General features: G+C 40.7%; 1 protein-coding gene across 2 annotated transcripts in view; it reads right to left on the reverse strand.

The window, feature by feature from the left end:
- Positions 1–713: 713 nt before the first annotated feature.
- LOC132384645 (5'-AMP-activated protein kinase subunit gamma-1) overlaps positions 714–26,983 on the reverse strand; it is a 63,839-nt gene continuing 37,569 nt past the window's right edge. For both annotated transcript variants that reach the window (XM_059955966.1, XM_059955965.1), the window contains 9 exons: positions 25,592–25,650; positions 23,811–23,856; positions 20,087–20,141; positions 16,941–17,067; positions 15,042–15,207; positions 3,805–3,842; positions 3,578–3,724; positions 1,135–1,228; positions 714–850 (listed from right to left, as the gene is read on the reverse strand). In XM_059955966.1, coding sequence (XP_059811949.1) covers positions 822–850; positions 1,135–1,228; positions 3,578–3,724; positions 3,805–3,842; positions 15,042–15,207; positions 16,941–17,067; positions 20,087–20,141; positions 23,811–23,856; positions 25,592–25,650 — 761 coding nt within the window. In that variant the 3' untranslated portion in view covers positions 714–821. The remainder of the gene's footprint in view (positions 851–1,134; positions 1,229–3,577; positions 3,725–3,804; positions 3,843–15,041; positions 15,208–16,940; positions 17,068–20,086; positions 20,142–23,810; positions 23,857–25,591; positions 25,651–26,983) is intronic.

Consider the following 26,983-nt stretch of genomic DNA (forward strand, 5'->3'; position numbering starts at 1 on the left):
GTGATTTTAACAAGTGAAATGCTCACCCAAGTTCAAGAGTTCCATGTTTTTTCAAACAAAGGAAGGGGCACTTCATCTTAACTTTTTTTTGGTTTGGGCTTGGAGGTGACAGAAACAGACAGGTGTTTTCATGCAATTTGTACCATATTCCTGCCTGGAGTGCAAAAATAATGCAAGCTTACTTGCAATTTTTTGGTACTCGTAACACCACATATAGTTACCATATGTGGGAAATGATACATCAAAAAATATATTCTATTGGAAAATGAAGTCTAATAATTCAGGTAGTGGACTAGCTTAATATCTTAATCGAAAAGTGTTATAACAGTATTCATATGTTCGGTCATTAATAAAACTGGCTGTATTGGTCAGATTACAGCATGTCTATTAGTCAAGAAGAATAAAGGAGTGACGTCACTGCATCAAACTAGATTAAACTGAGCACAGATAGTCAAGCATACAATCACATATAAAACAAAGTACATTCAGATAATGAAATAATCAGCCAGCAAAAACACTCCTAACAGCAGGATGAATTAAATAAAGTAACAAAAGACTCGGTTCCTTTGACCTGACCTGCAGTATCATTTCAGTGGGTAAAGAAAGACAACATCTTCAGCAGGGAGGTGCAGAAACATTTCAAAGTGAAATCAAAATGGGAACAGTGAGCAGGAGTAAGAATCTTCCTCATAATGGCTCAGCACACTACTGGTGAAAGAGGTTATGCCATCATGGGTGTGTGTCCGTAGATAAAAGATTTTCAGGCTGCTGAGACCTCTACGAGGGGAAAATGCCAATGGTACACTTTGTCCATACATCTCCTACTGTTCGAGGTCCGATGATATATCACCTAAAGATAAAGTAAGAATTTTTACTTCATGCACCAACAGTGCACGTGTGCTGTAGCATGACAAACTCAGAGTATAAGCTGAAATCAACAAGTGCTAATTATGGAAATTAAGGCAGCAAAAAAGCTCTCCTATGATTGTAGTTTATCAGCTAGGCTACTTGTTTTGGGATCAGGTTTGTTTAACTTACACTGGTTGAAGATGATACTGTATCGTGTGCATGTGGGGGGGGGGGGGTGTTGGAAATAGAGTTGAAGAGCTAAAATGGTGAACTCTGTATACTTGCCTCCTCCAGTTAGCACGAGTGCCTGTAGAATATCAGAAAGTGAGACAATCCCCTTCACTACATCATTGTCGTCGACCACAACTAACCGATGAACCTACAGAGGGGGAAAATACATGGGAAGTAAGAAGACTCTGTAGTGGCTAATGATGTGAAAATTAAAAGTTGGAGAACTCGGTATTTGACCAAAAGAATCCATTTTTCTTTAAATTTAGTTGTAATACATCTTGATTCCAGCTCTTTCACCATCTCCTTTAACAACAGTCCCTAATTCCAGTGCTTTACAATAATAGCTAGGTTTTCCCATCCTGGTATTTTGAAGGAGAAAAGAACAGGATTGGAAATGAGAAAATCAAAGATGAGTTCAAGAACTGCGGAGTCTTTTTGTAATTTCATCTAATCTGTTTAAGAAAGGAAGTACTTCCTGTGACAAACAAGAGAAGATCTGCAGATGCTGGAAATCGAAGCAACACACACAAAATGCTGGATGAACTCAGCAAGCCAGGCAGCATCTATGGAAGAGAGTACAAAGTTCTGCCGAAGGGTCTCAGACCGAAATATACTCTTTTCCATAGATGCTGCCTGGCCTGCTGAGTTCCTCCAGCATTTTGTGTGAAGTGCTTCCTGTGATCTATTTTGACACAAAACGTTGATAGATACTTTTATAAAAGGCAATTTCACAAAATGTAGAAATAAAACATTAATTTGCTATACTGAAACCTTGCAATTTGAGGTTTTACTAGTTACTGTTCAATAATGCAGGGGGTCTTAAGAAAAGCTAATAATGTGGTACTGGGTCTGTCAAGTCCCCAATGGATTTGCTGGAATGTGTATGTTCCATTTGTGTCTCCAACGATATCAACAACACCTACTGATGTACTAAACCCTGAGAAACTCATTAGCTTAACGCTACATTTTGCTGAAAGAAAAAAAGTTTAAAATATTTGTGCCAAATTTCAGGATATGTGGAGTACATTTAAATCAGCTGTTTTAAATGAGTAAAGTCAATCTGCCATCCTACATCTGGTGCCATGGCATACCCTCCATCAGCAGCTATCAATAAGATCTAGACAGATTAACGATTTCTTTGATCAGGGATCAGGGGTGAGGGAGGATGAATGAGACACTTGCCCCAATTAAAAATATGCTGTCTGTTGCTTATACAAAAATGACAAAGCAAAATGTTATACTGGGAAAAGCTAAATCTGATTGAAACATATAAGATTATTAAGGGGTTCGACACACTGGAGGCAGGAAGCATGTTCCCGCTGATGGGTGAGTCCAGAACTAGAGGCCACAGTTTAAGAATAAGGGGTAGCCCATTTAGAACAGATGCGGAAAAACTTTTTCACCCAGAGAGTGGTGGATATGTGGAATGCTCTGCCCCACAAGGCAGTGGAGGCCAAGTCTCTAGAGCTCTTATAGATAGCGGGGTCAAGGGATATGGGGAGAGGGCAGGAACGGGGTACTGATTGTGTATGATCAGCCATGATCACAATGAATGGCGGTGCTGGCTAGATGGGCCAAATGGCCTACTCCTGCACCTATTGTCTATTGTCTAAAACAAAATAATGTTGGAATTTTGCACAAATACAATTTTGAACATTGTTGAGAATCTAAGTGAAACAGTTTATTTTTTTTACTCTCTTTTTAAATCTATCTGAAGAAAAGCAAGACAAAATTGCAAATACCAGGAAAAAAGGGCAAAATAAATGCCAGAAATACACAGGAAAATGAGCAATTGAAAAATAAAAGACAAGTCAGCATGTCTGGGTGTAAATCCATCAATTCAGTTCAGACTAAAGCAAACAGTTGAAGCAAAACGTTTGCGTTATACCTTGATAGATACTGAAGGATCTGTGCATTTTTTTTTATCATTGTGCTTTGCTTCCATTAATATCCTATCGATATTTCTCCTGTTCACTAGAGTACCAACATCCTTTACTTGCAACACTAATTGGTAATTAAATACCCAAGATTTATTGATACACACACACACACACACACACGAAGATATCTCTATCTACCTAGTGTCTCCATTTTAAATCATACTGGAGACAATTTCTCTGGTAAAACCTGGCAAGAGATGATTAAACACACAGCAACAACTTCATAGCCAACTCATGCATGATCAATTTCTCTAAAACAAATGCAGTCTTGCAATTCAGACCTATTAATGTCAAAATGTTGCAGATAGTCAGGCTCCAAAGAATATAGTTAGTGCTGACTAAAATTTCTATGGCATTCAAAGACAAGGATTTTTCATGGCTCAGTTGCAGAGTGCTTGTTCCAGTGTGAAATCTGGAATATGTTTATGGACTAGAGGGTACCAAGTGATTGAGAAGCAATAAGGTCATATTTCCCCAGAAGAGGGGAGAACAACAAAAAAGTTACAAAGTGGGTAAAATCCCAATGATTTATTACATGAAACATTGCTGTTCTATACCTCTGCTTCCACAAGTCGGTTGATAATTGTCTCAAGAGTTTCATGTTTGTAACACTTCAGCACACCCTCGAAGTACTGGGAGCGATGCAACAATGCTTTGGTTACAGTAATATCCAGATTGTTATACGTCTTCTCTGCAGCTAGGTTCTAAAGCATAAAGTGTTGGTTAAGGAATTGCCAGGGACGCACAAAAACAGTGAATAAATGTTTTGCTGCAATGTACTTACAATGACATCAAACTTAGAATAGATATCCCCTACTCGCCCTGTAGAGGAAAAATTCAGGAGTAATTAACATTAATAGGCACACTGCAGGTTGAAAAAAAACATTGGGACTAATAATTCAACTGTTACTGATTAAGTTGACGTATTTGAATAATGAACCTATCTGAACCTCCCTACTCACTGGTATACCCATTAACAAGTGAATCTCTCACACTTAAGTTGCCTTCATTATTTCATTAAGAGATGCTTTCTCATTGTGACCAAGAAGCGCTGGCCCACAATACTGGATTTCATAAAGGAATACAGGACAAGTCATGTGGAAAAATCATCAAAGGAATTAGGTTTAATCATCTATTTCCACAATAATATAAGAAATGCCAGATGTCTGTCCTCCTCAAGCTTTTTTGTCAGTCAACAAGAACATGGTTGATCTATCTTAACGTAATTCTCCTGGACTATCCAGATCCCCCAATTCCCTTAACAACCAATATCTATCTGTTTCAAATGCAATCAATGACTGAATTACCACAGCTCCCCAGGGTAGAGAATTCCAAAGCCTTACTACACTTTCAATTCAGTCCTACTTTGCTTGTTTAAAAGCTGTGGCTCCTGGCTCTAAATTCCTCAGCCAGGGGAAACATCTTCTCCATTTCTATTTAGTCAAGCCCTCAACACTTCAATGAGATCACCTCTTATTCCTCTGAACAAAATAGTGGAACTGTTGACTCAACCTCTCCTCCAACAGCACACACCCGCCAGTATGGTGAATTGGCAGCACATTCCCACTTTAGTAAATATGCCTTTCTCTAGGTGAAGAGAACAAAATTGTACATAATACTCCACATGTTCTCACCAATGTCCTCTGCATTCCTATCCTTAAACTCCAATCCTCTTGTAATAAAGGGAATGCGCATAATAGATGATCTCACCTATTCCCTCAACACCACTTCTTTAGTCAAGAAAGGACAGTAATGTCTCCATGTCCTGAGGAGATTATGGCAAGTGAGCCCCCCCACCCCACTCCATTCTAACTAATTTTTACAAGAGCATCATTTAGTGTCCTGATCAGCCTTGTCAGCATCACCATCTGATTATGGGGATTAGACCATAATATATAGGAGCAGAATTAAGCCATTTGGCCCATGCCTGCATCGCCATTTCATAATGGCTGATCTAATTTTCCTCTCAGCCCCAGTCTCCTGCCTTCTCCCCGTATCTGTTCATGCCCTGACCAATCAAGAATCAATCAACCTCTGCCTTAAATATACATATAGACAGCCTCCACAACTGCCTGCAGCAATGAATTCCAAAGATTCAGCACTAAAGAAATTCCTCCTCATCTCAGTTTTAAAAGGACACCCCTCTATTCTGAGGCTGTCCCCTCTGGTCTTAGACTCTCCCATCACATCCACTCTATCAAGGCCTTTCACCATTAGAAATGTTTCAATAAAATCCCCCTCAGTCTTCGGAAATCTAATGAGTACAGACACAGAGCCATCAAACACTCTTCATATGACAAGCCATTCAATCCTGGAATCAGTTTCATGAACCTCCTTTTAACCCTCTCCAGTTTCAGCACATCCTTTCTAAGATAAGGGGCAAAACTGCTCACAATACTCCAAGTGAGGCCTAACCAGTGCTTTATAAAATCTCAACATTACATCCATTTATATTCTAGTCTTGAAATGAATGCTAACATTGCGTTTGCCTTCCTCACCACAGACTCAACGTGCAAATTAACCTTTAGGGAATCCTGCACAAGGAATCCCAAGTCCCCTCGCATCTCAGTTTTTGAATTTTCTCTCCATTTAAAAAATAGTCAACCCTTCCATTTCTTCTACCAAAGTGATTGACCATACACTTCCCAGCAGTGTGTTCCGTCTGCCATTTTTGTCCATTCTCCTAATCTAAGTCCTTCTGTAGCCTACTTCCTCAAAACTACTTCCCCTCCACCCATCTTTTTCTCGTCTGCAAACTTTGAAACAAAGCCATCAATTCCATCATCCAAATCATTGGCATATAATGCAAAAAGAAACAATCCCAACACAGACCCTTGTGGAACATCACTAGTCACCAGCAATCAGCTAGAAAAGGCTCCTTTTATTCCCACTCTGTCTCCTGCCAATCAACCACTGCTTTATCCATGCTAAGTCTTTCCATGGGCTCAGAGCTTGCTAAGCAGCTTCATGTGTGGCACCTTGTCAAAGGCCTTCTGAAAATCAAAGTACACAACATCAAGCAATTCTCCTTTGTCTATCCTGTGTGTTATTTCTTCAAAGAATTTCAAGAGATTCGTCAGGAAAGAGTTTTTCTTGAAGAAACCATGCTGACTATAGCCTATTTTATCATGTGCCTCCAAGTACCCTGAGACCTCATCCTTGATAATCAACTCCAACATTTTCCCACCCATTGAGGTCAGACTAACTGGCCTACAGTTTCCTTTCTTCTGCCTCTCTCTCTCTCCTTGAAGACTGGAGTAAATTACAAGGCATCTGACTGCAAGAGCCTACAAAGGATTGCGAGGACTGCTGAGAGGATCATCGGCATCTCTCCTCCAACTATCCGAGATATTTATCAGGCACGCAGGGCACTTAACATTATCAATGATCCCTCCCATCCATTCAACAATCTCTTTGACCCCCTACCATCAGGCAGGAGGTCCCGTAGCATCAGGCCAAGGACTGTTAGGAAGGGAAACAGCATCTTCCCCCAGGTTGTGGGACTAATGAACTCCCTGCCACCACCCAGGCCTCATCACTTACGTAGCACCAGTAGTGTTATGCAGTTTACTTTTTAAACTAGTGTCTTAAATGCACCTTGTTATTTGTTAGTTTATTTGTGGTAATACTACTTTATGTGTTGTGTGTGTACTCTGTTGTGAACCTTTGTCTGGAGGAATGTTGTTTCATTTGGTGGTATACATGAATATAGTTGAAATGACACACAACTTGAACAAACCCATGGTATAATAGAAGACATACTAGCATGGATAGAATAGTTCTGATTGACAGGAAGAATGGGAATAAAGGGAGAATTTTCTGGTTGGCTACCGATGACTAGCGGTATTTTGTAGGGGTCAGTGTTGGGATCACTTCTTTCCATGTTATATGTCAATGACCTGGATGATGGAATTGATGGCTTTGTGGCCAAGTTTGTGGATAATACGAAGAGAGGTGGAGGGGCAGGTAGTGTTAAGGAGGCAGGGAGACTGCAGAGGGACTTAGACAGATTAGGAAAATGGGCAAATAAGTGGCAGATGGAATACACTGTAGGGAAGTACATGATCATGTACTTGGCACAGGAATAGAAGCATAAACTATTTTCTAAATGGGAAGCAAATTCAGAAACCAGAGGTGCAAAGAGACTTGGTAGCCCACGTGCAGGATTCATAAAGGTTAAGTTGTAAGTTGAGTCTGTGGTAAGGAAGGCAAATATAATGTTAACATTCATTTTGAGAAAATTAGAATATAAAAGCAAGGATGAAATGCTGAGGCTTTTTAAGGGCATTGGCCAGACCGTACCTTGAGTATTGTGAACAGTTTGGGCCTCTTATCTAAGGCAGGATGTGCTGGAGGTACAGGAGACAGTCCAGAGTAGGTTTATGAAAATGATCCCAGGAATGAAAAGGAGCATTTGATGGCTCTGGGCCTATACTCACTGAAGTTTAGAAGAATAGGAGGGGATCCAACTGAAAATGAGGGGGGAAAGGGGGATTTTGGGGTTTGCGAGTTTTGTTTTTTTTTGTGGCAATTTTGGGTTGAGAGGTAGTGAATGTCTTTTCTTTCATCAACACCGATGACCTTTCTGTATTTAATGGCCAGCTGGAGTAGACAAATAGAGTTGTATTGTACATGCATACTTTTGACAATAAAATGAACCTTTTGAACCTTTGAAACCTATTGAGTATTGAAAGGCTTAGATAGAGTAGACATGAAGAGGATGTTTTCAATAGTGGGGGAGTCTAGGACCAGAATGTACAGCCCTAGAATACAAGAATATCTTTTTAGAACAGAGGTCAGGAGAAACTTCTTTATCCAGAGGATGGTGAATCTGTGGAATTCATTGCCACAGATGGTTGTGGAGGCCAAGTGATTGGATATATTTAAAGTACAGGTTGATAGTAAGGGTGTCAAAGGTTACAGGGAGAAAGCAGGATAATAAATCAGCCATGATGGAATGGAGGAACAGTCTTGATGGCCTAGTTCTGCTCCTATGTCTTATGGTATTTCTTTTTCCCCTGCTACCAAACTGGATACCCTTACATTTATTGCTTCACATTTACTCCATTTGTCTTCTGCTACTCACTTGCTCAACTTGTCTAGATCCACTTGGAAGCCTTTTTGCATGATCATCACTATTCAAGTTCCCACTTAGTTTCATATGACTAACAAACTTGGAAATGCAACTATTAGTCTCCTCAGCTATGTCATTGATAGAGAGGGGGAGTAGTTAGGATCCTTGCAGTGCTCCAGTAACTACAGCCTGCCACTCTGAGAAGAACCTGTATATGTCAACTTTACATTCTCTAACTTTCAACCATTATCAATCCATGTATTCTAACCTTGTTTGCCAACTTCACTTGTGGGACTTTATTGTCTGAAAATCCAAATACACCACAGCCACAGGTTTCCCCTCGTATACTCTCCTAGATACATCCTCAAAGAACATCAATAGATCAGACAAACGTTACCTCTTTTTCATAAATCCATGCCAAATCGGCTTCATTTTCTAAAACACCTTGGTATCACATCTGTTATTATAGATTTCAGCACTTTTCCTACTACTGATACCAAGCTAAATAGGTTGGTTCTTCCCCATTTTCTCTCTCCACCTCAGCAATAGTGGTATTACATTTGCCACCCTCTAATTTGCAGGAACTATTCCAGAATTTATGGAAATTTGGAAGAAGATGATAACCAGATACCTATTTCCATGGAATAAAGGAAATTACAATGGCATGAGAGGGGAACTGGCCAAGGTTGACTGGAGAGAGACACTAGCAGGAAGGACAGCAGAGCAGCAATGGCTGGAGTTTCTGCGAGAAATGAGGGAAGTGCAAGATAGATGTATTGTAAATAAGAAGACATTTTCGAATGGAAGAAGGACACTACCGTGGCTGACAAGTGAAATCGGAGCCAAAGTAAAAGCAAAAGAGAGAACATACAAGGAAACCAAAGCTAGTGGGAAGACAGGACTGGGAAGCTTTTAAAAACTTGCAGAACAAAACTAAGAAGGTCATTAGGAAGGAAAAGATGAATTATGAAAGGAAGCTGGTGACTAGTATCAAAGAAGATACTAAAAGCTTATTTTAAGTATATCAAGGGTAAAAGAGAGTTGAAGGTAGATATAGGACCAATAGAAAATGACACTGGAGATATTGTAATGAGAGATGCAGAGATGGCAGAGAAACTGAATGCGTATTTTGCATCAGTCTTCACAGTGGAAGACATCTGCAGTATACCGGACATTTAAGTGTCAGGGAAGTGAAGTACGTGCAGTGAAAATTACAACTAAGGTGCTCAGGAGGCTTAATGGTCTGTGGGTAGATAAATCTCCTGGACCTGATGGAATGCACCTTCGTGTTCTGATAGAAGTAGCTGGAGAGATTGCAGAGGCTTTAACAATGATCTTTCAAGAATCGATAGATTCTGGTATTGTATCGGATGACTGGAAAATTACAAATGTTACTCCGTCATTTAAGAAGGGTGGGAGGCAGCAGAAAGGAAGCTATAGACCTGTTAGCCTGACATCAGTGATTGGGAAGTTATTGGAATCGATTATTAGGGATGAGATTATGGAGCACTTAGAGGCACATGGCAAGATTAGCCAAAGCCAGCATGGTTTCCTGAAAGGAAAATCATGCCTGACAAACCTACTGCAAATTTTTTGAGGAAATTACAAGCAGGGTAGACAAAGGAGATGCATAGATGTGGTGTAGTGGATTTTCAGAAGGCCTTTGACAAGGTGCTGCACATGAGGCTGTTTAGTAAGATAAGATCCCATGTAATTACAGGGGAGTTACTAGCATGGGTGCAGCATTGGCTGATCGGCAGAAAGCAGAGAGTGGGAATAAAAGGATCCTATTCTGGCTGGCTGCCGGTTACCAGTGGAGCTCCACAGGGGTTGGTGTTGGGACCGTTGCTTTTTACAATGTATGTCAATGATTTGGATGATGGGATTAATGAATTTGTGGCTAAATTTGACGATGATACAAAGACAGGTGGAGGAGGGGGTAGTGTTGTGGAAACAGAAAGCCTGCAGAGAGACTTGGATAGTTCAGGGGAATGGGCAAAGAAGTGGCAAATGAAATACCATTTTGGAAAATGTATGGTCATGCACTTAGGTGGAAGAAATAAACAGGCAGACTATTATTTAGATGGGGAGTGAATTCAAAATGCAGAGATGCAAAAGGACTTGGAAGTCCTTGTGCAGAATACCCTAAAGGTTAGCCTCTAGGTTGAGTCAGTGGTGCAGAAGGCAATTGCAACATTGGCATTCAATTCTAGAGGTAGAGAATACAAGAGCAGGGATGTGATATTGAGGCTCTATAAGGCACTCGAAAGACCACACTTGGAAGTATTATGTGCAATTTTGGGCTTCATATTTTTAAAAAGGATATACTGACACTGGAGAGGTTCATAAGAATGATTCCAGGAATGAAAGGGTTACCATATGAGGAACATCGGGCAGCTCTTGAGCTTCAGTCCCTGGACTGCTGCAAATTGTGTATATTTTGGTAAATGTTAATCAACGCCTTGTCACTCTAATACTCTTTAAAGCAGTTTTCCCAATCAACCCCAGTTAACTCACCCCTCATACCATATAACAATTACAGCACAGAAACAGGCCATCTCGGCCCTTCTAGTCCGTGCTGAACGCTTACTCTCACCTAGTCCCACCTACCTGCACTCAGCCCATAAACCCTCATTCCTTTCCTGTCCATATACCTATCAATTTTTTTTTTTAAATGACAATATCGAACCTGCCTCTACCACTTCTACTGGAAGCTCATTCCACACAGCTACCACTCTCTGAGTAAAGAAATTCCCCCTCGTGTTACCCCTAAACTTTTGTAACTATATCTACCAAAATGTAGCACCTCACACTTATCAGCATTAAACGCCATCTGCCATCTTTCAGCCCACTCTTCTAACTGGCCTAAAGCTCTCTGAAAGCTTTGAAAACCTAATTCATTATCCACAACACCACCTATCGTAGTATCATCTGCATACTTACTAATGCAATCATTAATGTATATGACAAACAACATTGGACCCAGTACAGATCCCTGAGGCACACCACTGGTCACCGGCCTCCAATCTGACAAACAGTTATCCACCACTACTCTCTGATATCTCCCATCCAGCCACTGTTGAATCCATTTTACTACTTCAATATTAATACCCAACGATTGAACCTTCCTAACTAATGTTTTACCCTCGTAAACTTTTCTAGTAACCACTTCAAAAAATTCAATAAGATTTGTCAAACATGACCTTGCACGCACAAATCCATGTTGACTGTTACTAATCAGACCCGTCTATCCAGATAATAATATATACCATCTCTAAGAATACTTTCCATTAATTTACCCACCACTGATGTCAAACTTACAGGCCTATAATTGCTAGGTTTACTCTTAGAACCCTTTTTAAACAATGGAACCACATGAGCAATAAGCCAATCCTCCGGCACCATCCCTGTTTCTAATGACATTTGAAGTAGTTCTGTCAGAGCCCCTGCTATTTCTACACTAACTTCTCAAGGTCCTAGGGAATATCCTGTCAGGATCTGGAGACTTTCCACTTTTATATTCATTAAAAGTGTCAGTACTTCCTCTTCTTTAATCATCCTAGTTTCCATAACTACCCTACTTGTTTCCCTTACCTTACACAATTCAATATCCTTCTCCTTAATGAATACCGAAGAAAAGAAATTGTTCAAAATCTCCCCCATCTCCCCCATCACCTAGCTGTCCACTCTTATTCTCTAAGGGACCAATTTTATCCCTCACTATCCTTTTGCTATTGATATAACTGTAGAAACCCTTTGGATTTATTTTCACCTTACTTACCAAAGCAACTTCACATCTTCTTTTAGCTTTTCTAATTTCTTAAGATTCTTTTTACATTCCTTACATTCCTCGAGCACTTCATTTTCTCCATGGTGCCTAAATTTATTGTAGATCTCTCTCTTTTTCCAAACCAAGTTTCCAATATCCCTTGAAAACCATGGCTCTCTCAAACTTTTAACCTTTCCTTTCAACCTAACAGGAACATAAAGATTCTGTACCCTTAAAATTTCACCTTTAAATCATCTCCCTTTCTCTATTACATCTTTCCCATAAAACAAATTGTCCCAATCCACTAAATCCTTTCACATCTCCTCAAAGTTAGCCTTTCCTCAATCAAAAATCTCAACCCTGGGCCCAGACCTAACCTTCTCCATAATTATTTTGAAACTAATGGTATTGTGATCACTGGACCCGAAGTGCTCCCCAACACATACCTCTATCACCTGACCTATCTCATTCCCTAACAGGAGATCCAACACTGCCCCTTCTCTAGTTGGTACCTCTATGTATTGCTGCAAAAAACTATCCTGCACACATTTTACAAACTCCAAACCATCCAGCCCATTTACAGAATGGGCTTCCCAGTCTACATGTGGAAAATTAAAATCTCCCACAATCACAACCTTGTGCTTACTACAAATATCTGCTATCTCCTTACAAATTTGCTCCTCCAATTCTCACTCCCCATTAGGTGGTCTATAACACACCCCTATAAGTGTTACTACACCTTTCCCATTCCTCAATTCCACCCAAATAGCCTCCCTAGACGAGCCCTCTAATCTATCCTGCCAAAGCACTGCTGTAATATTTTCTCTGACAAGCAATGCAACTCCTCCCCCTCTTCCTCCTCCAATTCTATCACAGCTGAAGCAATGAAATCCAGGAATATTTAGTTACCAATCACACCCCTCCTGCAACCATGTTTCACTAGTAGCTACAACATCATATTTCCAGGTATCAATCCATGCTCTAAGCTCATCCACCTTTCTTACAATGCTCCTAGCATTAAAATACATGCATTTAAGAAACTCTCCACCTCTTACTCTGTTTATCCCTAACGGTGCAAGCAACTTTTCTATCTTCTTTTTCTTCCTTCTCCCCTACATTTTCGGTCTAAACCCTCCCCTTCTCTATCACCTGCCTATCCTCCCTCACACACTGTCTACAAGCTTTCTCTATTTGTGAACTAACCTCCTCTCTCCTAGTCTCTTCAATTTGATTCCCATCCCCAACCACTCTAGTTTAAAGTCTCCCCAGAAACAGCAAATCTCCCCGCCAGGATATTGCTCCCCCTAGGATTCAAGTGCAACCCATCCTTTTTGTACAGGTCACAACTGCCCCAAAAGAGGTCCCAATGATCAAGAAATTTTGAATCCCTGCCCCTTGCTCCAATCCCTCAGCCATGCATTTATCCTCCACCTCATTCCATTCCTACTCTCACTGTGCGTGGCACAGGCAGTAATCCCGAGATTACTACCTTTGCGGTCCTTCTTCTCAACTCCCTATATTCTCCTTTCAGGACCTCTTCCCTTTCTCCTACCTATGTCATTGGTACCTATATGTACCACAACCTCTGGTTCCTCACCCTCCCACATCAGGATATCTTGGATGCGATCAAAAACATCCCGGACCCTAGCATCAGGGAGGCAAACTACCATCCGGGTCTCCTGACTGCATCCACGGAATCACCTATCTGACCCCCTAATTCAAGTCCCCTATTACTACTGCCTTCCCCTTCCTTTCCCTACCCTTCTGAGCTACAGGGCCAGACTCTGTGCTGGAGGCATGGCCACTGTTGCTTCCCCCAGGTAGGCTGTGTTCCCCCCACTCCCCCCCAACAGCACTCAAACAGGAGTACTTATTGTCAAGGGGTACAGCCACTGGGATACTCCCTAGTATCTGACTCTTCCCCTTTCCTCTCCTAACCGTGACCCACCTGTCTGCCTCCCGTGACCACCTGCCTGTAACTCCTCTCTATCAACTCCTCACTCTCCCTGACCAGACGAAGGTCATTGAGCTGCAGCTCCAGTTCCCTAACACAGTCCCTTAGGAGCTGCAGCTCGGCGCACCTGGCGCAGATGTGGACAATCCGGGAGGCTAGGAGACTCCAGGACCTCCCACATCCAACACAGAACAACAAGCTGCCCTCACACTCATACTTCCCATTTCCTCAAATAACAGGAAAAACTGAAACCTAAACCTACCTTGCCTCACCCGTTTCAATTTTATGGCCACTCTTTTCTAGGGCACCTTTATGCCAAGGTTATGATTTAACCTTCCCCTACAGCACAGCACCAAATCTAAAGTTACTGTCCCTTTGTCAGTGCCTCAGAGTGCTGATCTAGAACAATCCATCTCATATACACATTCCAGAAATTCAACCTTTACATGACAGACAAGGCAAATTGTCCTGTATGATCACTATATCAGTCCTGTTACACGCATTTCTGATTACACCACTCCCTACATCACCACTTCCATTCAGAGACCTGTCAACCTCTCCTACAATGCTTTCTGCCTCCTGCTGCTTCTTAGCTCCCCTAAAGCCAATTCCAATTCTATACAACAATCTGCCAAGTCAAGATTGTTCCTAACAAACTGATGCCATCTCCTATTAACAGCACTACCCTACCTTTTCAATGTTGCTTATCCTTCCAAAATGTCAAATATACTGGAAATACTAAGATCCCGTCTTTGGTCAACCTGTTCTGCAATAGCAATGAGATCACACCCATGTACAGGTGTTTATGCAATTAATTCATCCTAGTTGGGAACGTTTACACAGTGTCTTTAAATTTGGCCTTTTAACATTTTTCTGTACTTGATTCCCATTTGTTGCTCATCTTGGTTTCCACTGCCAATTAATTTTGTTTACTAGCTCTCCAACACCCATCTTGTTTCTTCCCCCTCCCAACTTTCCCCTCATATTTCCATCTTTCATCTGAAACTAATCTACAAGGAGATTAACTTTACTGTCACCAGAGTAAGTACAGTACCTGAAGAAAGCATGTTGAAAGAGAATTGAAACAAATGATTTTACAATAACAGAAGTGTTCAGAGAAATTAGAGAAGTTATGGCATGTTAATTTGTAGGATACGACTTTGATCATGTGTTGAAATGCATTTTGCAATGCAATGACAGTTAAAAATAAGAACTTTTATTTACCAGATTCATCCACAACTGGCAATGCAGACACTCTTTTTTCCACAAAGATCCCCAAGGCCACATAAATAGGAGTATTTTTCTTCACCACTGCAATGTTATTGTATGTTCCAATGTTCAACTCTTCCAATGTTTTGGACATAAAGTCTGGTTTGGGCATCTCTGAAATCTGCAATAAAAGAATAAAACTATCTTCAGAAATAAAAGAAATACAGAAGTAAATGTAAAAAAATCCACAAGATTTTTTAGATAGTTCAGAAGTAAAGATTAAAGAGTATATTTCTGAAGTAATATCAGATTGATACACATTTTTAAACTCTTTGTTCAAGAATATTGTTGTTGGATCTTCAGCCTGACACAGTAAAGAATCCCCCAAATTCACCAGGATCTAATTAAAGCTAATTAATATATTTTATCCAAAAGCACCACAAAAGTTAAACATAAATATTTCTATTTCAAACAAAACTGTCAGAAGCTCTGCTTCTACTGCAGTACAAATCCTACACTAGGACATTTACTGATACACAATCCCACAACTTCAGAACAAGGAAATTCTATTCAACGGGTATAATTTTTATTCATTAATGGACAAGGCCAACACTTAGTGCTCATCTCTAGACACTCCTCTCAACAAGTGAATAGTGGAGAACACCAAAACTGTGGCAAAATGTGAGCTGCCAGAGGAAGTGGCTAAAACGGGTACATTAACAACATTTAACAGTTGCTTGGACAGGTATGCAGATAGGAAAGGTTTACAAGGATATAGGCCAAACACAGACAAATGAGAGTAGCTTAGATAGGAACCTTGGTTGGCATGGTTCAAAGGGTCAGTTTCTGTGCTGCATTACTCTAATTTCAACTCTGTGCCACTGAATTTCAAAGACACCAGGAGTGAACGGATCAGGTCTCTAATAACTAGTCACTCTAGAGCAGGGGTCGGCAACGTTTACCACTGAAAGAGCCATATGGACCCATTTCCCACAGAAAAGAAAACACTGGGAGCCACAAAACCCGTTTGACATTTAAAATGAAATAACACTGCATACAACGGTTTTTTTTTGCCTTTATGCTATGTATAAACAAACTATAATGTGTTGCATTTATGAAATTGACGAACTCCTGCAGAGAAAACGAAATTACATTTCTGCATGCAACAAAAACATTTTGAACTCCGAAAAAAAGACGTTGGGTTGAAGGTTACTCCGTAGTTAGCCTACCTTGGATCAAAGAATTAAAAGAAAGCGCGCACTGGCGGGTGTCAGGCATTGGCAGTGGTGATGTATATTAATAGCGATAAAAAAAACACGTTGTAGCGGTGTGCTACACGCAGCGCTAAAATAGCGACACTGCAGTCAAAGATAACTTTATTCGAACTAAACAGCCTTGCTTTAAAGCCTCCCTCAACCCGCCCCCCGTGGGCGCAGATGCTCCAAAAGACACGTACTCACAAACCCCCTTAGACTATCTCCCTTAGCCGGAACGGTGGCTAATTGTGAGCCGGTTCGGATGTGCCAGGAAATGGGGTCTCCACAACGTTTTATTTAGATTGTACAGGATCACCATAATCTTCAAATTTCGAATTACATTTCAAAAACTAACAAACCACGGGGAGCCACAGCACAGAGATGAAAGAGTCGCATGCGGCTCCGGAGCCGCGGGTTGCCGACCCCTGCTCTAGAGGAATGACGGTGTAAAAACAGAGACTAATCAAAGTGTACTGTGCACTTACAAGAATATCTAGGCCTAACTTTCACCAGAAATATTACCACCTTTTCCCTTCTCACAGCTGTGGCATGACCAGTGTTTTCTATTTGCAGCTTTAATTTATATTTCAAGCATCTGCAGTTTCTCTGATTTTCACTACCTTTTATCTTCGTCTAATTTGTGGTCTGGGATACTTACAAAGAGTTTCAGAAACTTCAAAATGCGCTTGTGTGTAAGAATATAGAGTGTATTCCCTGTTAAAGGATCAACGACTGGAAGACGATGAATTTTGTTCTTGATCAGCGATGAAACTGCATCGTATAAGCTGTAATGATGGAAAAGACAGTGAGCCACAAATTGAAAGTCATTTACACTTGGCAGAAGATGCTCTCAGTGTTGTGGGTCTGGTCCACCTCCAATTCCTGGGCTGGAATTGAGTTTCGTATTCCACTTCATCGAAAATAGATCATGTCTGCAAAGACATGTACAAATTCTCAGAGAAACAGGAGGGAAGAATGTACTCAATACAGCCTTCATCCTGATGGCTACCATTGTGTGCAGCTCCATCAAGTTGTGCACATAGACCTCGAGTGTGTAAACACCTTAATGAAGTTCTACCTGTTCCTGATGTTGCAAAGCTTGGGTCTCTGGCCCTGTTTGAAAATAATGTTCTATTTCACCTCCTCTTTGCAGAAGAGCACCTTTGACAAGTTAATCAGGCTGTGGTGTGTACAGAATATTAATTCTGGATCAAGTGTACAAGTTTCACAATCAGAAACGCCAAGGCCATCCTGAAGTATAAGCTGGGCATGCCAGCAGCAAGGAAGCCAGCACATATTACAGATTTGGCTCTGTAACCTAAATATGGGGAAGTGAACTATTCTCAAAATAACTGCAAGAAGTACTGAGAAAAGCTGTTCAGTCCATCAGCTATTTGCTACCAAAAAACAATTTGATGAATACAGTGGAGTCTGGTTAATTGGGCCATCAGTTAATTGGGGTAGCCAGTTATTTGGAACAATTCTTAAAGAACAAAAACTAAATTGAGAAAATTGCCAGGATCCCTTTCACTTATTTGGGACACCATGCCATTTAACTGGGGCACAAGATTGTTGCCAAACAGGCTCTAACCACCATCAGTCTTGTGCACTTGCATGGCCATTAGGTACTACACATGCTCAGTCAACAGTTTTTAAATAGCGTGAGTTGCGTGTGTGTGTGTGTTCAAAGAGCAGTGCTTGTTGTCACTGATAGCTGTCGAGAAATAAGCAGCAAGATAATTCAGAACTGTTTTGCTCACTGCAATTTCAAGCATTCTGGCTTAGAAATGCCAGAAACATCCAGGAGTGAAAACCAAATGATTTCATGACTTCAACAAATTAGGAACTACAAAGAATTAAGGTGTAGACAGTCATCTAGAGGGGCGGAGTGAAGTGATGGTGCTAAACAGCGACTCCTTTGCTTGCATTTTCGGAAACAGCTCTATTTTCATCTTTAATATTTTTATTTTTCCCTTTCAGGGTTCTTTTGAAGACCCTGACCTGGAGTTACACGCTGTCTACTGTTCTTTGCGGGAATGGAACCCGCTCTTGGGGTTTCACAACTGACCGTTATTTGGCACACCAAGGGCTTGGCCTTAGAGTTTGGCTTGACTTTGGAGGCCTAGGATCTCTGGGCTCTGGAGACAGGCAGTTCAAAGGTCAGTGTCACGGCAGAAGGTATTTCGTCAGGGGAGTTGGAATATCTACGGCTGTGTGCCCAGAGACCTGAAACCTTCGGGCACAGAGCTCGATAAAAGCAACATAATGGACTTTTAACATCATAAACCAGCGAGTTGTTGGTTATGTCTCCCCTCTCACTGTGAAACAGAGACCCTCTTTCTCCCTTATTATGGTGAGATAGAGCCTGTGGCATGTCGAATACCGGGTGAAACACTAAGTCTTTGGAGTAACTGCAAGTCTGTGTCTTTGCTGTTATTTTGCTCACACTTGAGTGCTCAGTGGCGAGTGCCGATGCTTTTTTTTTGCATCGGTGGGGGAAGGGGGGATTGTTACTTGCTGCCGTTTACGTGCAGGAGGGAGGGGAGCTGGGGGGGGGGGGGACTTTGAGGTTCTAACATTTAACTGTCATTCATTCTTTGGGGCACTCTTCTGTTATCATGGATGTTTGTGAAGAAAAAGCATTTCAGGGTGTATATTGTATACATTTCTCTGCTATTAAATGTACCTTTGAAACCTTTGAAGTCACAATGAAAATGAAGATTTGGAGGATACAATCATCTAAAGCATTGTATGAAGACACTAGGTGTCTGCGCCAATTTTGTTTGTTGCATACACTGGATGAATTCCTTCATTAATGACTATTGGGAACTAACACAGTTTTATAGTACTGTAGTGTTACTGGCAGTGTTTTAATTTCAGTATTTTATTTAAATACATAATTTGTTAGTCAGTTTGTCTTTTTTTTTTAAATACCTTTTTAAACTATTATGTACCTTCTTAAACTATCTCCATGAAACTTCAGTTAATTGGGGCAGCTGCTTAATCAGGCCAAAGTGTACTTGTGCCGATGTGTCCCAATTAACCGGAATCCACTGTACGTGGCTAGTAAACGAAAAGTAATATTCATTATTCCAAATAAATCAAGATCCCAATTGACAAATCCAAACTCTCAGTAATGGATTATGGATCCACTTAATTTTGTTATATAAAAAATTTTTACTTTGTCTTCTACTTAGGATTAGTTTCTCTTCCTCTTCACTCATTCCTATGGAACTGAAAAAACCTCAGCCACTTCCTACCTTCTCCACCCTAAAGCTTTCCAACCTTTGTTTCCCTACCTTTGGTGTACTCCTCCCCAGGACATCAGCCTTCCACGTTCAGTGTACTTCACTCTTGCCATTCATCTGCTGAGGTCATTTCTTTCACCCAAGTAGATAACAGCCGAAGATGGATTGTTCCCTTCACTGGCCACCTTACCCTTGGCTTAAGCTCCAGTTTCATTTTTAACTTATCTCCTCCAACCCACATATAATTTCAGATACTTAAGGGATTGAAGAGTTAATGGTAAGTTTTAGATGAAGAAAAACTGCTTTTTGTAGTTTTACCTATTCTCAAGTCCATTCAATGAAAAATCTAAAAGGTTTACTTAGTTCTTCACTCTTCAAAATATTAATTCAATGCCATTAGCATTTGAAAAGTCTGCCTCTTACTTTCTTTTCAAGAGGACAGCGTACTTTTACTAAAAAGTGTAATACTAAATCCCTTAGATCATATAATTGGGCAAAGTTAACACTGATAAATCAAACACATACATTGCTGCATATGATTAGAATATTTCATTACCTGGCATTTGGGGAGATGCTCACCAATGGTTTAAAAGAATCTTGTAGATAAACCTCTGATAAAACAGAAAAAAAGGAGGGAAAAGAATATTGAATAAATCATAGGAGTTAAGACCACAATAAAAGGGGCTTTTATAAAATCAACTGGACCACTTATTAGGGCAGTAGCAAAATGCTTGCACAAATATTTCCATATAGATAAACAAAAATTAAAACAACCTTAAATAAATTCACTTTCAGAGCCCAAAACAAAATCAGATACAAAATAATGTTATGCTCCCATCCTCACTGGTCTTCACCCACAGAGATTGCCAACCCGACATCTTCGACCACAAAGCCATCTCCAACTGTACTCTGGCCTGACCTCCAATTCCTCCTTATTGCTGTCCTTAACCTGACCCCTAACTCCCAGCTCTGACCCAAACTGATCCTCATGAACCTAAGAAACTATTAAATTTGAGGCACCACTGTGTCCAGAGAGCCGTGCCTGTCACATGACAGCACCTGGTCACCCTCACCTGGTCGGAAACCACACCACCTGCCAGTCAACATTTCGCCTCTCCCAACTAATCAATGCACACTTAACCATTGGCCACCTTAATTGGATTAAGCCATCTAACACCAAGCCATTGGCCCCCCGGTGAATCACCTGGGCTGGACCCTCCAGCCCCCTGACCTATAAAGGGTGCTACATGTGTTTGGCTCGCTCTCTTTTGCCATCCTCAAGGGACCACCCTGCTTCACTCCAGGCTGAAGACTGCAATACAGCGCTGGAGACACGTGGTAAGGTGTGCATTGAATAGGATTGTGGGAGCATTTATTGTTGTCCCTTTAGCAAAGAGCCGTGCCTGCCAATAGTCAAGGGGTGGCAGGTATTGTAGTTACTTTTCCCTTGCTTGTATGTGTACCGATACTCTTGTCCCCACACCGTTTTCCCGTGTATTGTACTGCCGACCTGAATTTTCCCATACTCGTCTATTCTAAGCACGTTTGTGCGAATATGGTAGCCACTTGTGTTGTTCCCAAGCTTTTTCTCCCCTTGTAAATAAACTCATTAACACTGTGTCCAAAGCTCTTGCCTTTAGACCCAAAGCATCTTCCTCATTTCTATCACAACAACCACCTTAACAAGGACCACAGCTTGGTGCCATCTCTACTGGAATTCAAGTTAATATTTGGTTGTTGTAAAGGAGAGTACTACAGACGCTGGAAATACAAAATACAAACAGAAGATGAAAAAGCTCAGCAGAACCATTCTGAGAAATGAAGAGCCTTTGAACTAAAAACCTTAACTCTGTTACCTTTCCAGAGATGGTGCCCGACATGCTGAGCAATACCTGCATTTTTTGCTTTTAATAATGCTTCAGATAGGATACTTTTCTGACAAAGCAATCAAATTGCAGTATTAATTCCATTTCTCTCAAAATTAAATTATTTGGTCAAATGTACTATGTTTTTTAAAAAGCAAAACTTCATAACTACACAGCACCTAGCACTGCAAAAGCTGTCTCCAACAGGGCAGACAGAACATCAATTACTTCAATCTCAAGGCCAGGGCTGAAATCCAGAATTTCACCAGTCTGTAAAGTGATTATTAGCCACTGAACCACTGGAAAATAATTTTAGCAGCAAGTTATATTTTCCCCAGTCAGGAGTGAGGGGGCAGAGAGCACTGCTACAGTCTAAGGGAATAGTAATCCTGTTACAGAGTTAATGGTGTGGAGGGGTGAGGAAAAGAAGGAAATTTTTTTAAATTCTTCTGTCTTTAAGTAGATTAAAACTGTTAGATAATGACTGTTCACAATCTTGATTTTGTAATGCTTCTAAAAAAATTCTGAAAATTTGTAAACAGTGAATTTTTCAGTTTTACAGCAGTTGTGTACACTAAACTTTTTAAATCTGTTTTTTGGGATTTTTATTCTTGACTAGCTACAGATAAATTATAAAGGATTGAGCTCTGAAGTATGAAAAACAACCACAGAACACAAAAGATCGTTTAAAACTTACTGGAAAGTTTTATGCATATTACTAAAGACAAAAATCAGTTGGAAAGTAATTTATCAATATTACAGTGGCATGCAAAAGTTTAGGCACTCCTGGTCAAAATTTCTGTTGCTGTGAACAGCTAAGTGAGTAAGAGATGAACTGATTTCCAAAAGGCATTAAGTTAAAGATGACATTCCTTAAATATTTTAAGCAAGATTACATTTTTATTTTCATCTTTTAGAGTTTCAAAATAACAATAAAGGAAAAGGGCCCGAAGCAAAAGTTTGGCCACCCTGCATAGCAGTACTTAGTAACACCCCCTTTGGCAAGTATCACAGCTTGTAAATGCTTTTTGTAGCTAGCTAAGAGTCTTTCAATTCTTGTTTGAGGGATTTTCACCCATTCTTCCTTGCAAAAGGCTTCTAGTTCTGAGATTCATGCACTGCTCTTTTGAGGTCTATCCATTGATTTTCGATGATGTTTAGGTTAGGGGACCAAAGTGAGGACCATGGCAAAACCTTCAGCTTGTGCCTCTTGAGGTAGTCCACTGTGGATTTTGAGGTGTGTTTAGGATCATTATCCTGTTGTAGAAGCCATCCTCTTTTCATCTTCAGCTTTTTTTTAAATATACAAACAGTGTGATGTTTGCTTCCAGAATTTGCTGGTATTTAATTGAATTCATTCTTCCCTCTATCAGTGAAAAAAAGTTCTATTCAAAAGATTCAAAGGAACATCTAAACAAGCCCGATGCATTTTGTAAACAAGTCCTGTGGACTGATGAAATTAAAATAGAACTTTTTGGCAGCAATGAGCAAAGATACGTTTGGAGAAAAAAGGGTGCAGAATTTCATGAAAAGAACACCTCTCCAACTGTTAAGCACAGGGGTGGATCGATCATGCTTTGGGCTTGTGTTGCAGCCAGTGGCACAGGGAACATTCTCTGGTAGAAGGAAGAATGAATTCAATTAAATACCAGCAAATTCTGGAAGCAAACATCACACCGTCTGTTCAAAAAAAACTGAAGATGAAAAGAGGATGGCTTCTACAACAAGATAATGATCCTAAACACACCTCAAAATCCACAGTGGACTACCTCAAGAGGCACAAGCTGAAGGTTTTGCCATGGCCCTCACAGTTTAGGTCACAGTTTGCCTGACCTAAACATCATTGAAAATCTGTGGATAGACCTCAAAAGAGCCGTGCATGCAAGATGGCCCAAGAATCTCACAGAACTAGAAGCCTTTTGCAAGGAAGAATGGGTGAAAATCCCCCAAAACAAGAATTGAAATACTCTTAGCTGGCAACAAAAAGCGTTTACAAGCTGTGATACTTGCTAAAGGGGGTGTTACTAAGTACTGACCATGCAGGGTGCCCAATCTTTTGCTTCAGGCCCTTTTTCTTTTCTGTTATTTTCAAACTGTAAAAGATGGAAATAAAAGTTTTCTTGCTTAAAATATTAAAGAAATGTGTCATCTTTAACTTTATGCCTTTTGGAAATCAGTTCATCTTTTACTCGCTTAGGTATTCACAGTAACAGAAATTTTGACCAGGGGTGCCCAAACTTTTGCATGGCACTGTATATCAAAGCCCAACACCAGACTACAACAATTAAACCCCAATCAAACCTCATCATGATGAGCAAATTGAAAGATTCAACCTTCTCCCACATAAAAACATATCCTTCCTATTCTGCATACCTTCTAAATGCTTTAAACCCACATCTCTCTATGCAACATTACCTCTCCATGTTTCTATTTTGTGTTCCTCTAGTTCATAGATCTGAACCTGTGCAGAAAGAAAAAGAAAAATTACTCTTAACCCTCAAATGGTGTTCTTTCCATATCCTCCTCCTCCATCTTCAAGCAACCTTAACTGTGGGCTTAAACAATTGACTAGGAAATTTCAAGTACAATGCCTATCTGTACTGAATACCAATGGCTAAACGAGTAGTTACGATTGGCCCACGGCTTCACGCCATGGCTGATACAAGTCAGCTGAGAGGTAGAGGGGCAAAACAGAAAGAGAAAGAAATGTGTCAAACCTTTTACTTTTAGTCTGTGAAGGTCAACATTTGGTGGGCACACACAGACATTACATGCGATTTAGGGTAGATGCTGAGATGCTTCCAGTAGGAGAATCTCAAATGAGGGGATATAGTTTCATGATAAGGGGACAGTCATAGAAACATGAATATAACATGGAAACAGACCCTTCGGCCCAACTTGTCTACCCAAGCTAGAACCACTTCCCTGTGTTTGGACCATATCCCTCTAAATCTTTCGTATCTGTGCATTCAAGTGTCTTATAAATGTCATAATTGTACCTACCTCTACAGCTTCCTCAGACAGCTCTTTTTTTAAAAAAAAAGTGAAAGCAGGCATAGACAGCTGCTGTACTCTCCATGAAGAAACAGAACTGACACATGGATAAGGCATTAGCACTTGTGTATCTATGTTCTGTTATGAATGCATCACAGCTCTGAGGGGCCGAAGGAACGGGGGAGCCCCCTCCTTTGTGAGAATCGCAAGAGCATTATTGGGTTGGCTCAGAGGACCCAGGAAATGAGAGAGACCTGGCCATTGTCTCCTGGAGACCACGTTTGTGGATTGGGGACTATGCTACGTGCAAGCCCTCGGGCAAAGTGGGCTGGTTGAGAGAGAGATTGCATCATCCCAACCTGATTGACATCTGAGACCCCTTGAGGAAGTATTAAAGAGGGTCTGGGGGAACAACCCCTTCAGACGCACCAGAAGAAACGCTAACGATCCCGTAGTAGCGGGAAGCCATTTGAAGGAAGCCACGTGTGTTCGGTTCCCTCGCCTGGGGGCCGGTGGCGGGTACCACAGAAACGATTTTCTTGAACTAACAACGGGGAACCAACTTTCCCGATTCAACGGATTTGCTTCATAAAAGACCCGGGCAAGTTTCTTTTCTCACAGATCTCTCTCTCTCCAACAAGTGAAAACCCAGCGGTCCCCAAAGGCTGAAGCCTGCAGGAACTGAGTGACTTTTATATTTCCATTGGACAATATATTATCCCCTAGACAAACGATCGAGCTATTTCTTATTGATGATTATTATTATACCCACGCTTTTAGATTATGTCGTCAATACTTATATTATCTGAATGTTTGTATTAATCTTATTTTTGTGCCCCTTTATAAATAAAGACTTTTAAAAATAGTACCATCAGACTTCAACGGACCTCTCTATCTTTGCTGGTAAGTAATCCAGTTACGGGAATTCGTAACAGTTCCTACAGGACAGGCTGGGAGAATTAAATGTAATTTGATGGAACAGAGTTGAGGACAACTTATACATATATAGTGTAGCAACTATAGACAATTTGCAGCTGAAAACACATCTTCACTGAGGTGAAATGATAAAAGGTGCTTTGTGACTCAGGTCAGAGTCACTTTACTAAACATAGGGGCGTGCTTAGAATCATTAAAACCATAGTATTTAAGACTCATTGGAACCACTGCATGTATACACACGCAAACTCAATGTCATTACGTACCAGTGGTGACTTGTAGTATCTGTGTAAAATATTAATGAAATCTGTGATTGTGAGCATTCCTGCAACAGAACAAAAGACCAGTCAAATGGAAAGCAGACCAACACTTAACTGCCTAGTACTAAAATTAGTAACCTTCATTTACATGACTTCCTGGCTAAATGTCCATATGGTGACTTAGAGAGTACAATGAATGAACACAAATAACCAAACTCCACTTTTTAATTGATTCACAGAAGCAATCCACAATTCAGATGACTCACACTACCTCAATCCCGTCTTCGGTCCCTGATGATGTATCTTTGTTTGGCATTGGTATAACCAGCTCTTAATACTGACATTAGTCTGCATTTGGGTAATTTGAAAGGGTTGGTGCACATCATTACACTGGTAGTAAAATGGCTGGAAAAACTTGATGTTTCATGAAGGCACCAGTTAGTGCAAAACTGCCAAAACAAAACCCTTGTTTTTAATACTCAAATACAGAGTTAGTTTGCTATGGGATTAGTCACACTTCATGCAGGCATTTGCTGAGTATGCAAAAACATACCTTAAGTGTGAATCTGATGACTGAAAAAACACTTGCCTACCTTGACCTCTTTTCAATGCAAAAGGATGATCAGCAGATTGCTGGCGTTGGAGAGGGTCCAGAGGAGGTTTAAAAGGATGACCCCAGGAATGAAAGGGTTAACATATGAGGAACATTTGATGAAGCCCTAGATAGAGTGGATGTGGAAAGGATGTTTCATTTAGTGGGGGAGTCTAGGACCAGAGGGCACAGCTTCTGAATAGAACGACATTTAGAACAGAGGTGAGAAGGAATTTCTTTAGCCATAGGGTGGTGAATCTGTGGAATTCATTGCCACAGACAGTTGTGGATGCCAAGTCATTGGGTACATTTAAAGAAAAGATTGATAGGTTCTTGATTCCTTGAAGCAACTGTTAGCTTGTCAGTGCCTAGCAGTGTCTGGTGGCTCCCTTACTCAGGTGTACGCCAGGAAAGAACATACTTTGCACCACTTGATATCCAAATTAAGTGCAATCATCATCAATTTTGACTGGCATCTTTCCAAAAGACACTTTGCCATGTTTAGGAACTAGGCATAACCAGAGAGTAAGAATTCTTACAGCTAAAATTGGTGGCAATGTTACTTGGATAAGGGATATTCAGCAGTAGGCCTCCTTGACAGATAAAGGACAGGGTCAATAGCTTGAGCATGTAGATATTAAGAAAGAAGATGTGCTGGAGCTTTTGGAAAGCATCAAGTTGGATGAGTCGCCGGGACCAGACGAAATGTACCCCAGGCGACTGTGGGAGGCGAGGGAGGAGATTGCTGAGCCTCTGGCGATAATCTTTGCATCATCAATGGGGACGAGAGAGGTTCCCGAGGATTG

This window comes from Hypanus sabinus, chromosome X1 (assembly GCF_030144855.1).
Source record: "Hypanus sabinus isolate sHypSab1 chromosome X1, sHypSab1.hap1, whole genome shotgun sequence".
NCBI lineage: Eukaryota > Metazoa > Chordata > Chondrichthyes > Myliobatiformes > Dasyatidae > Hypanus > Hypanus sabinus.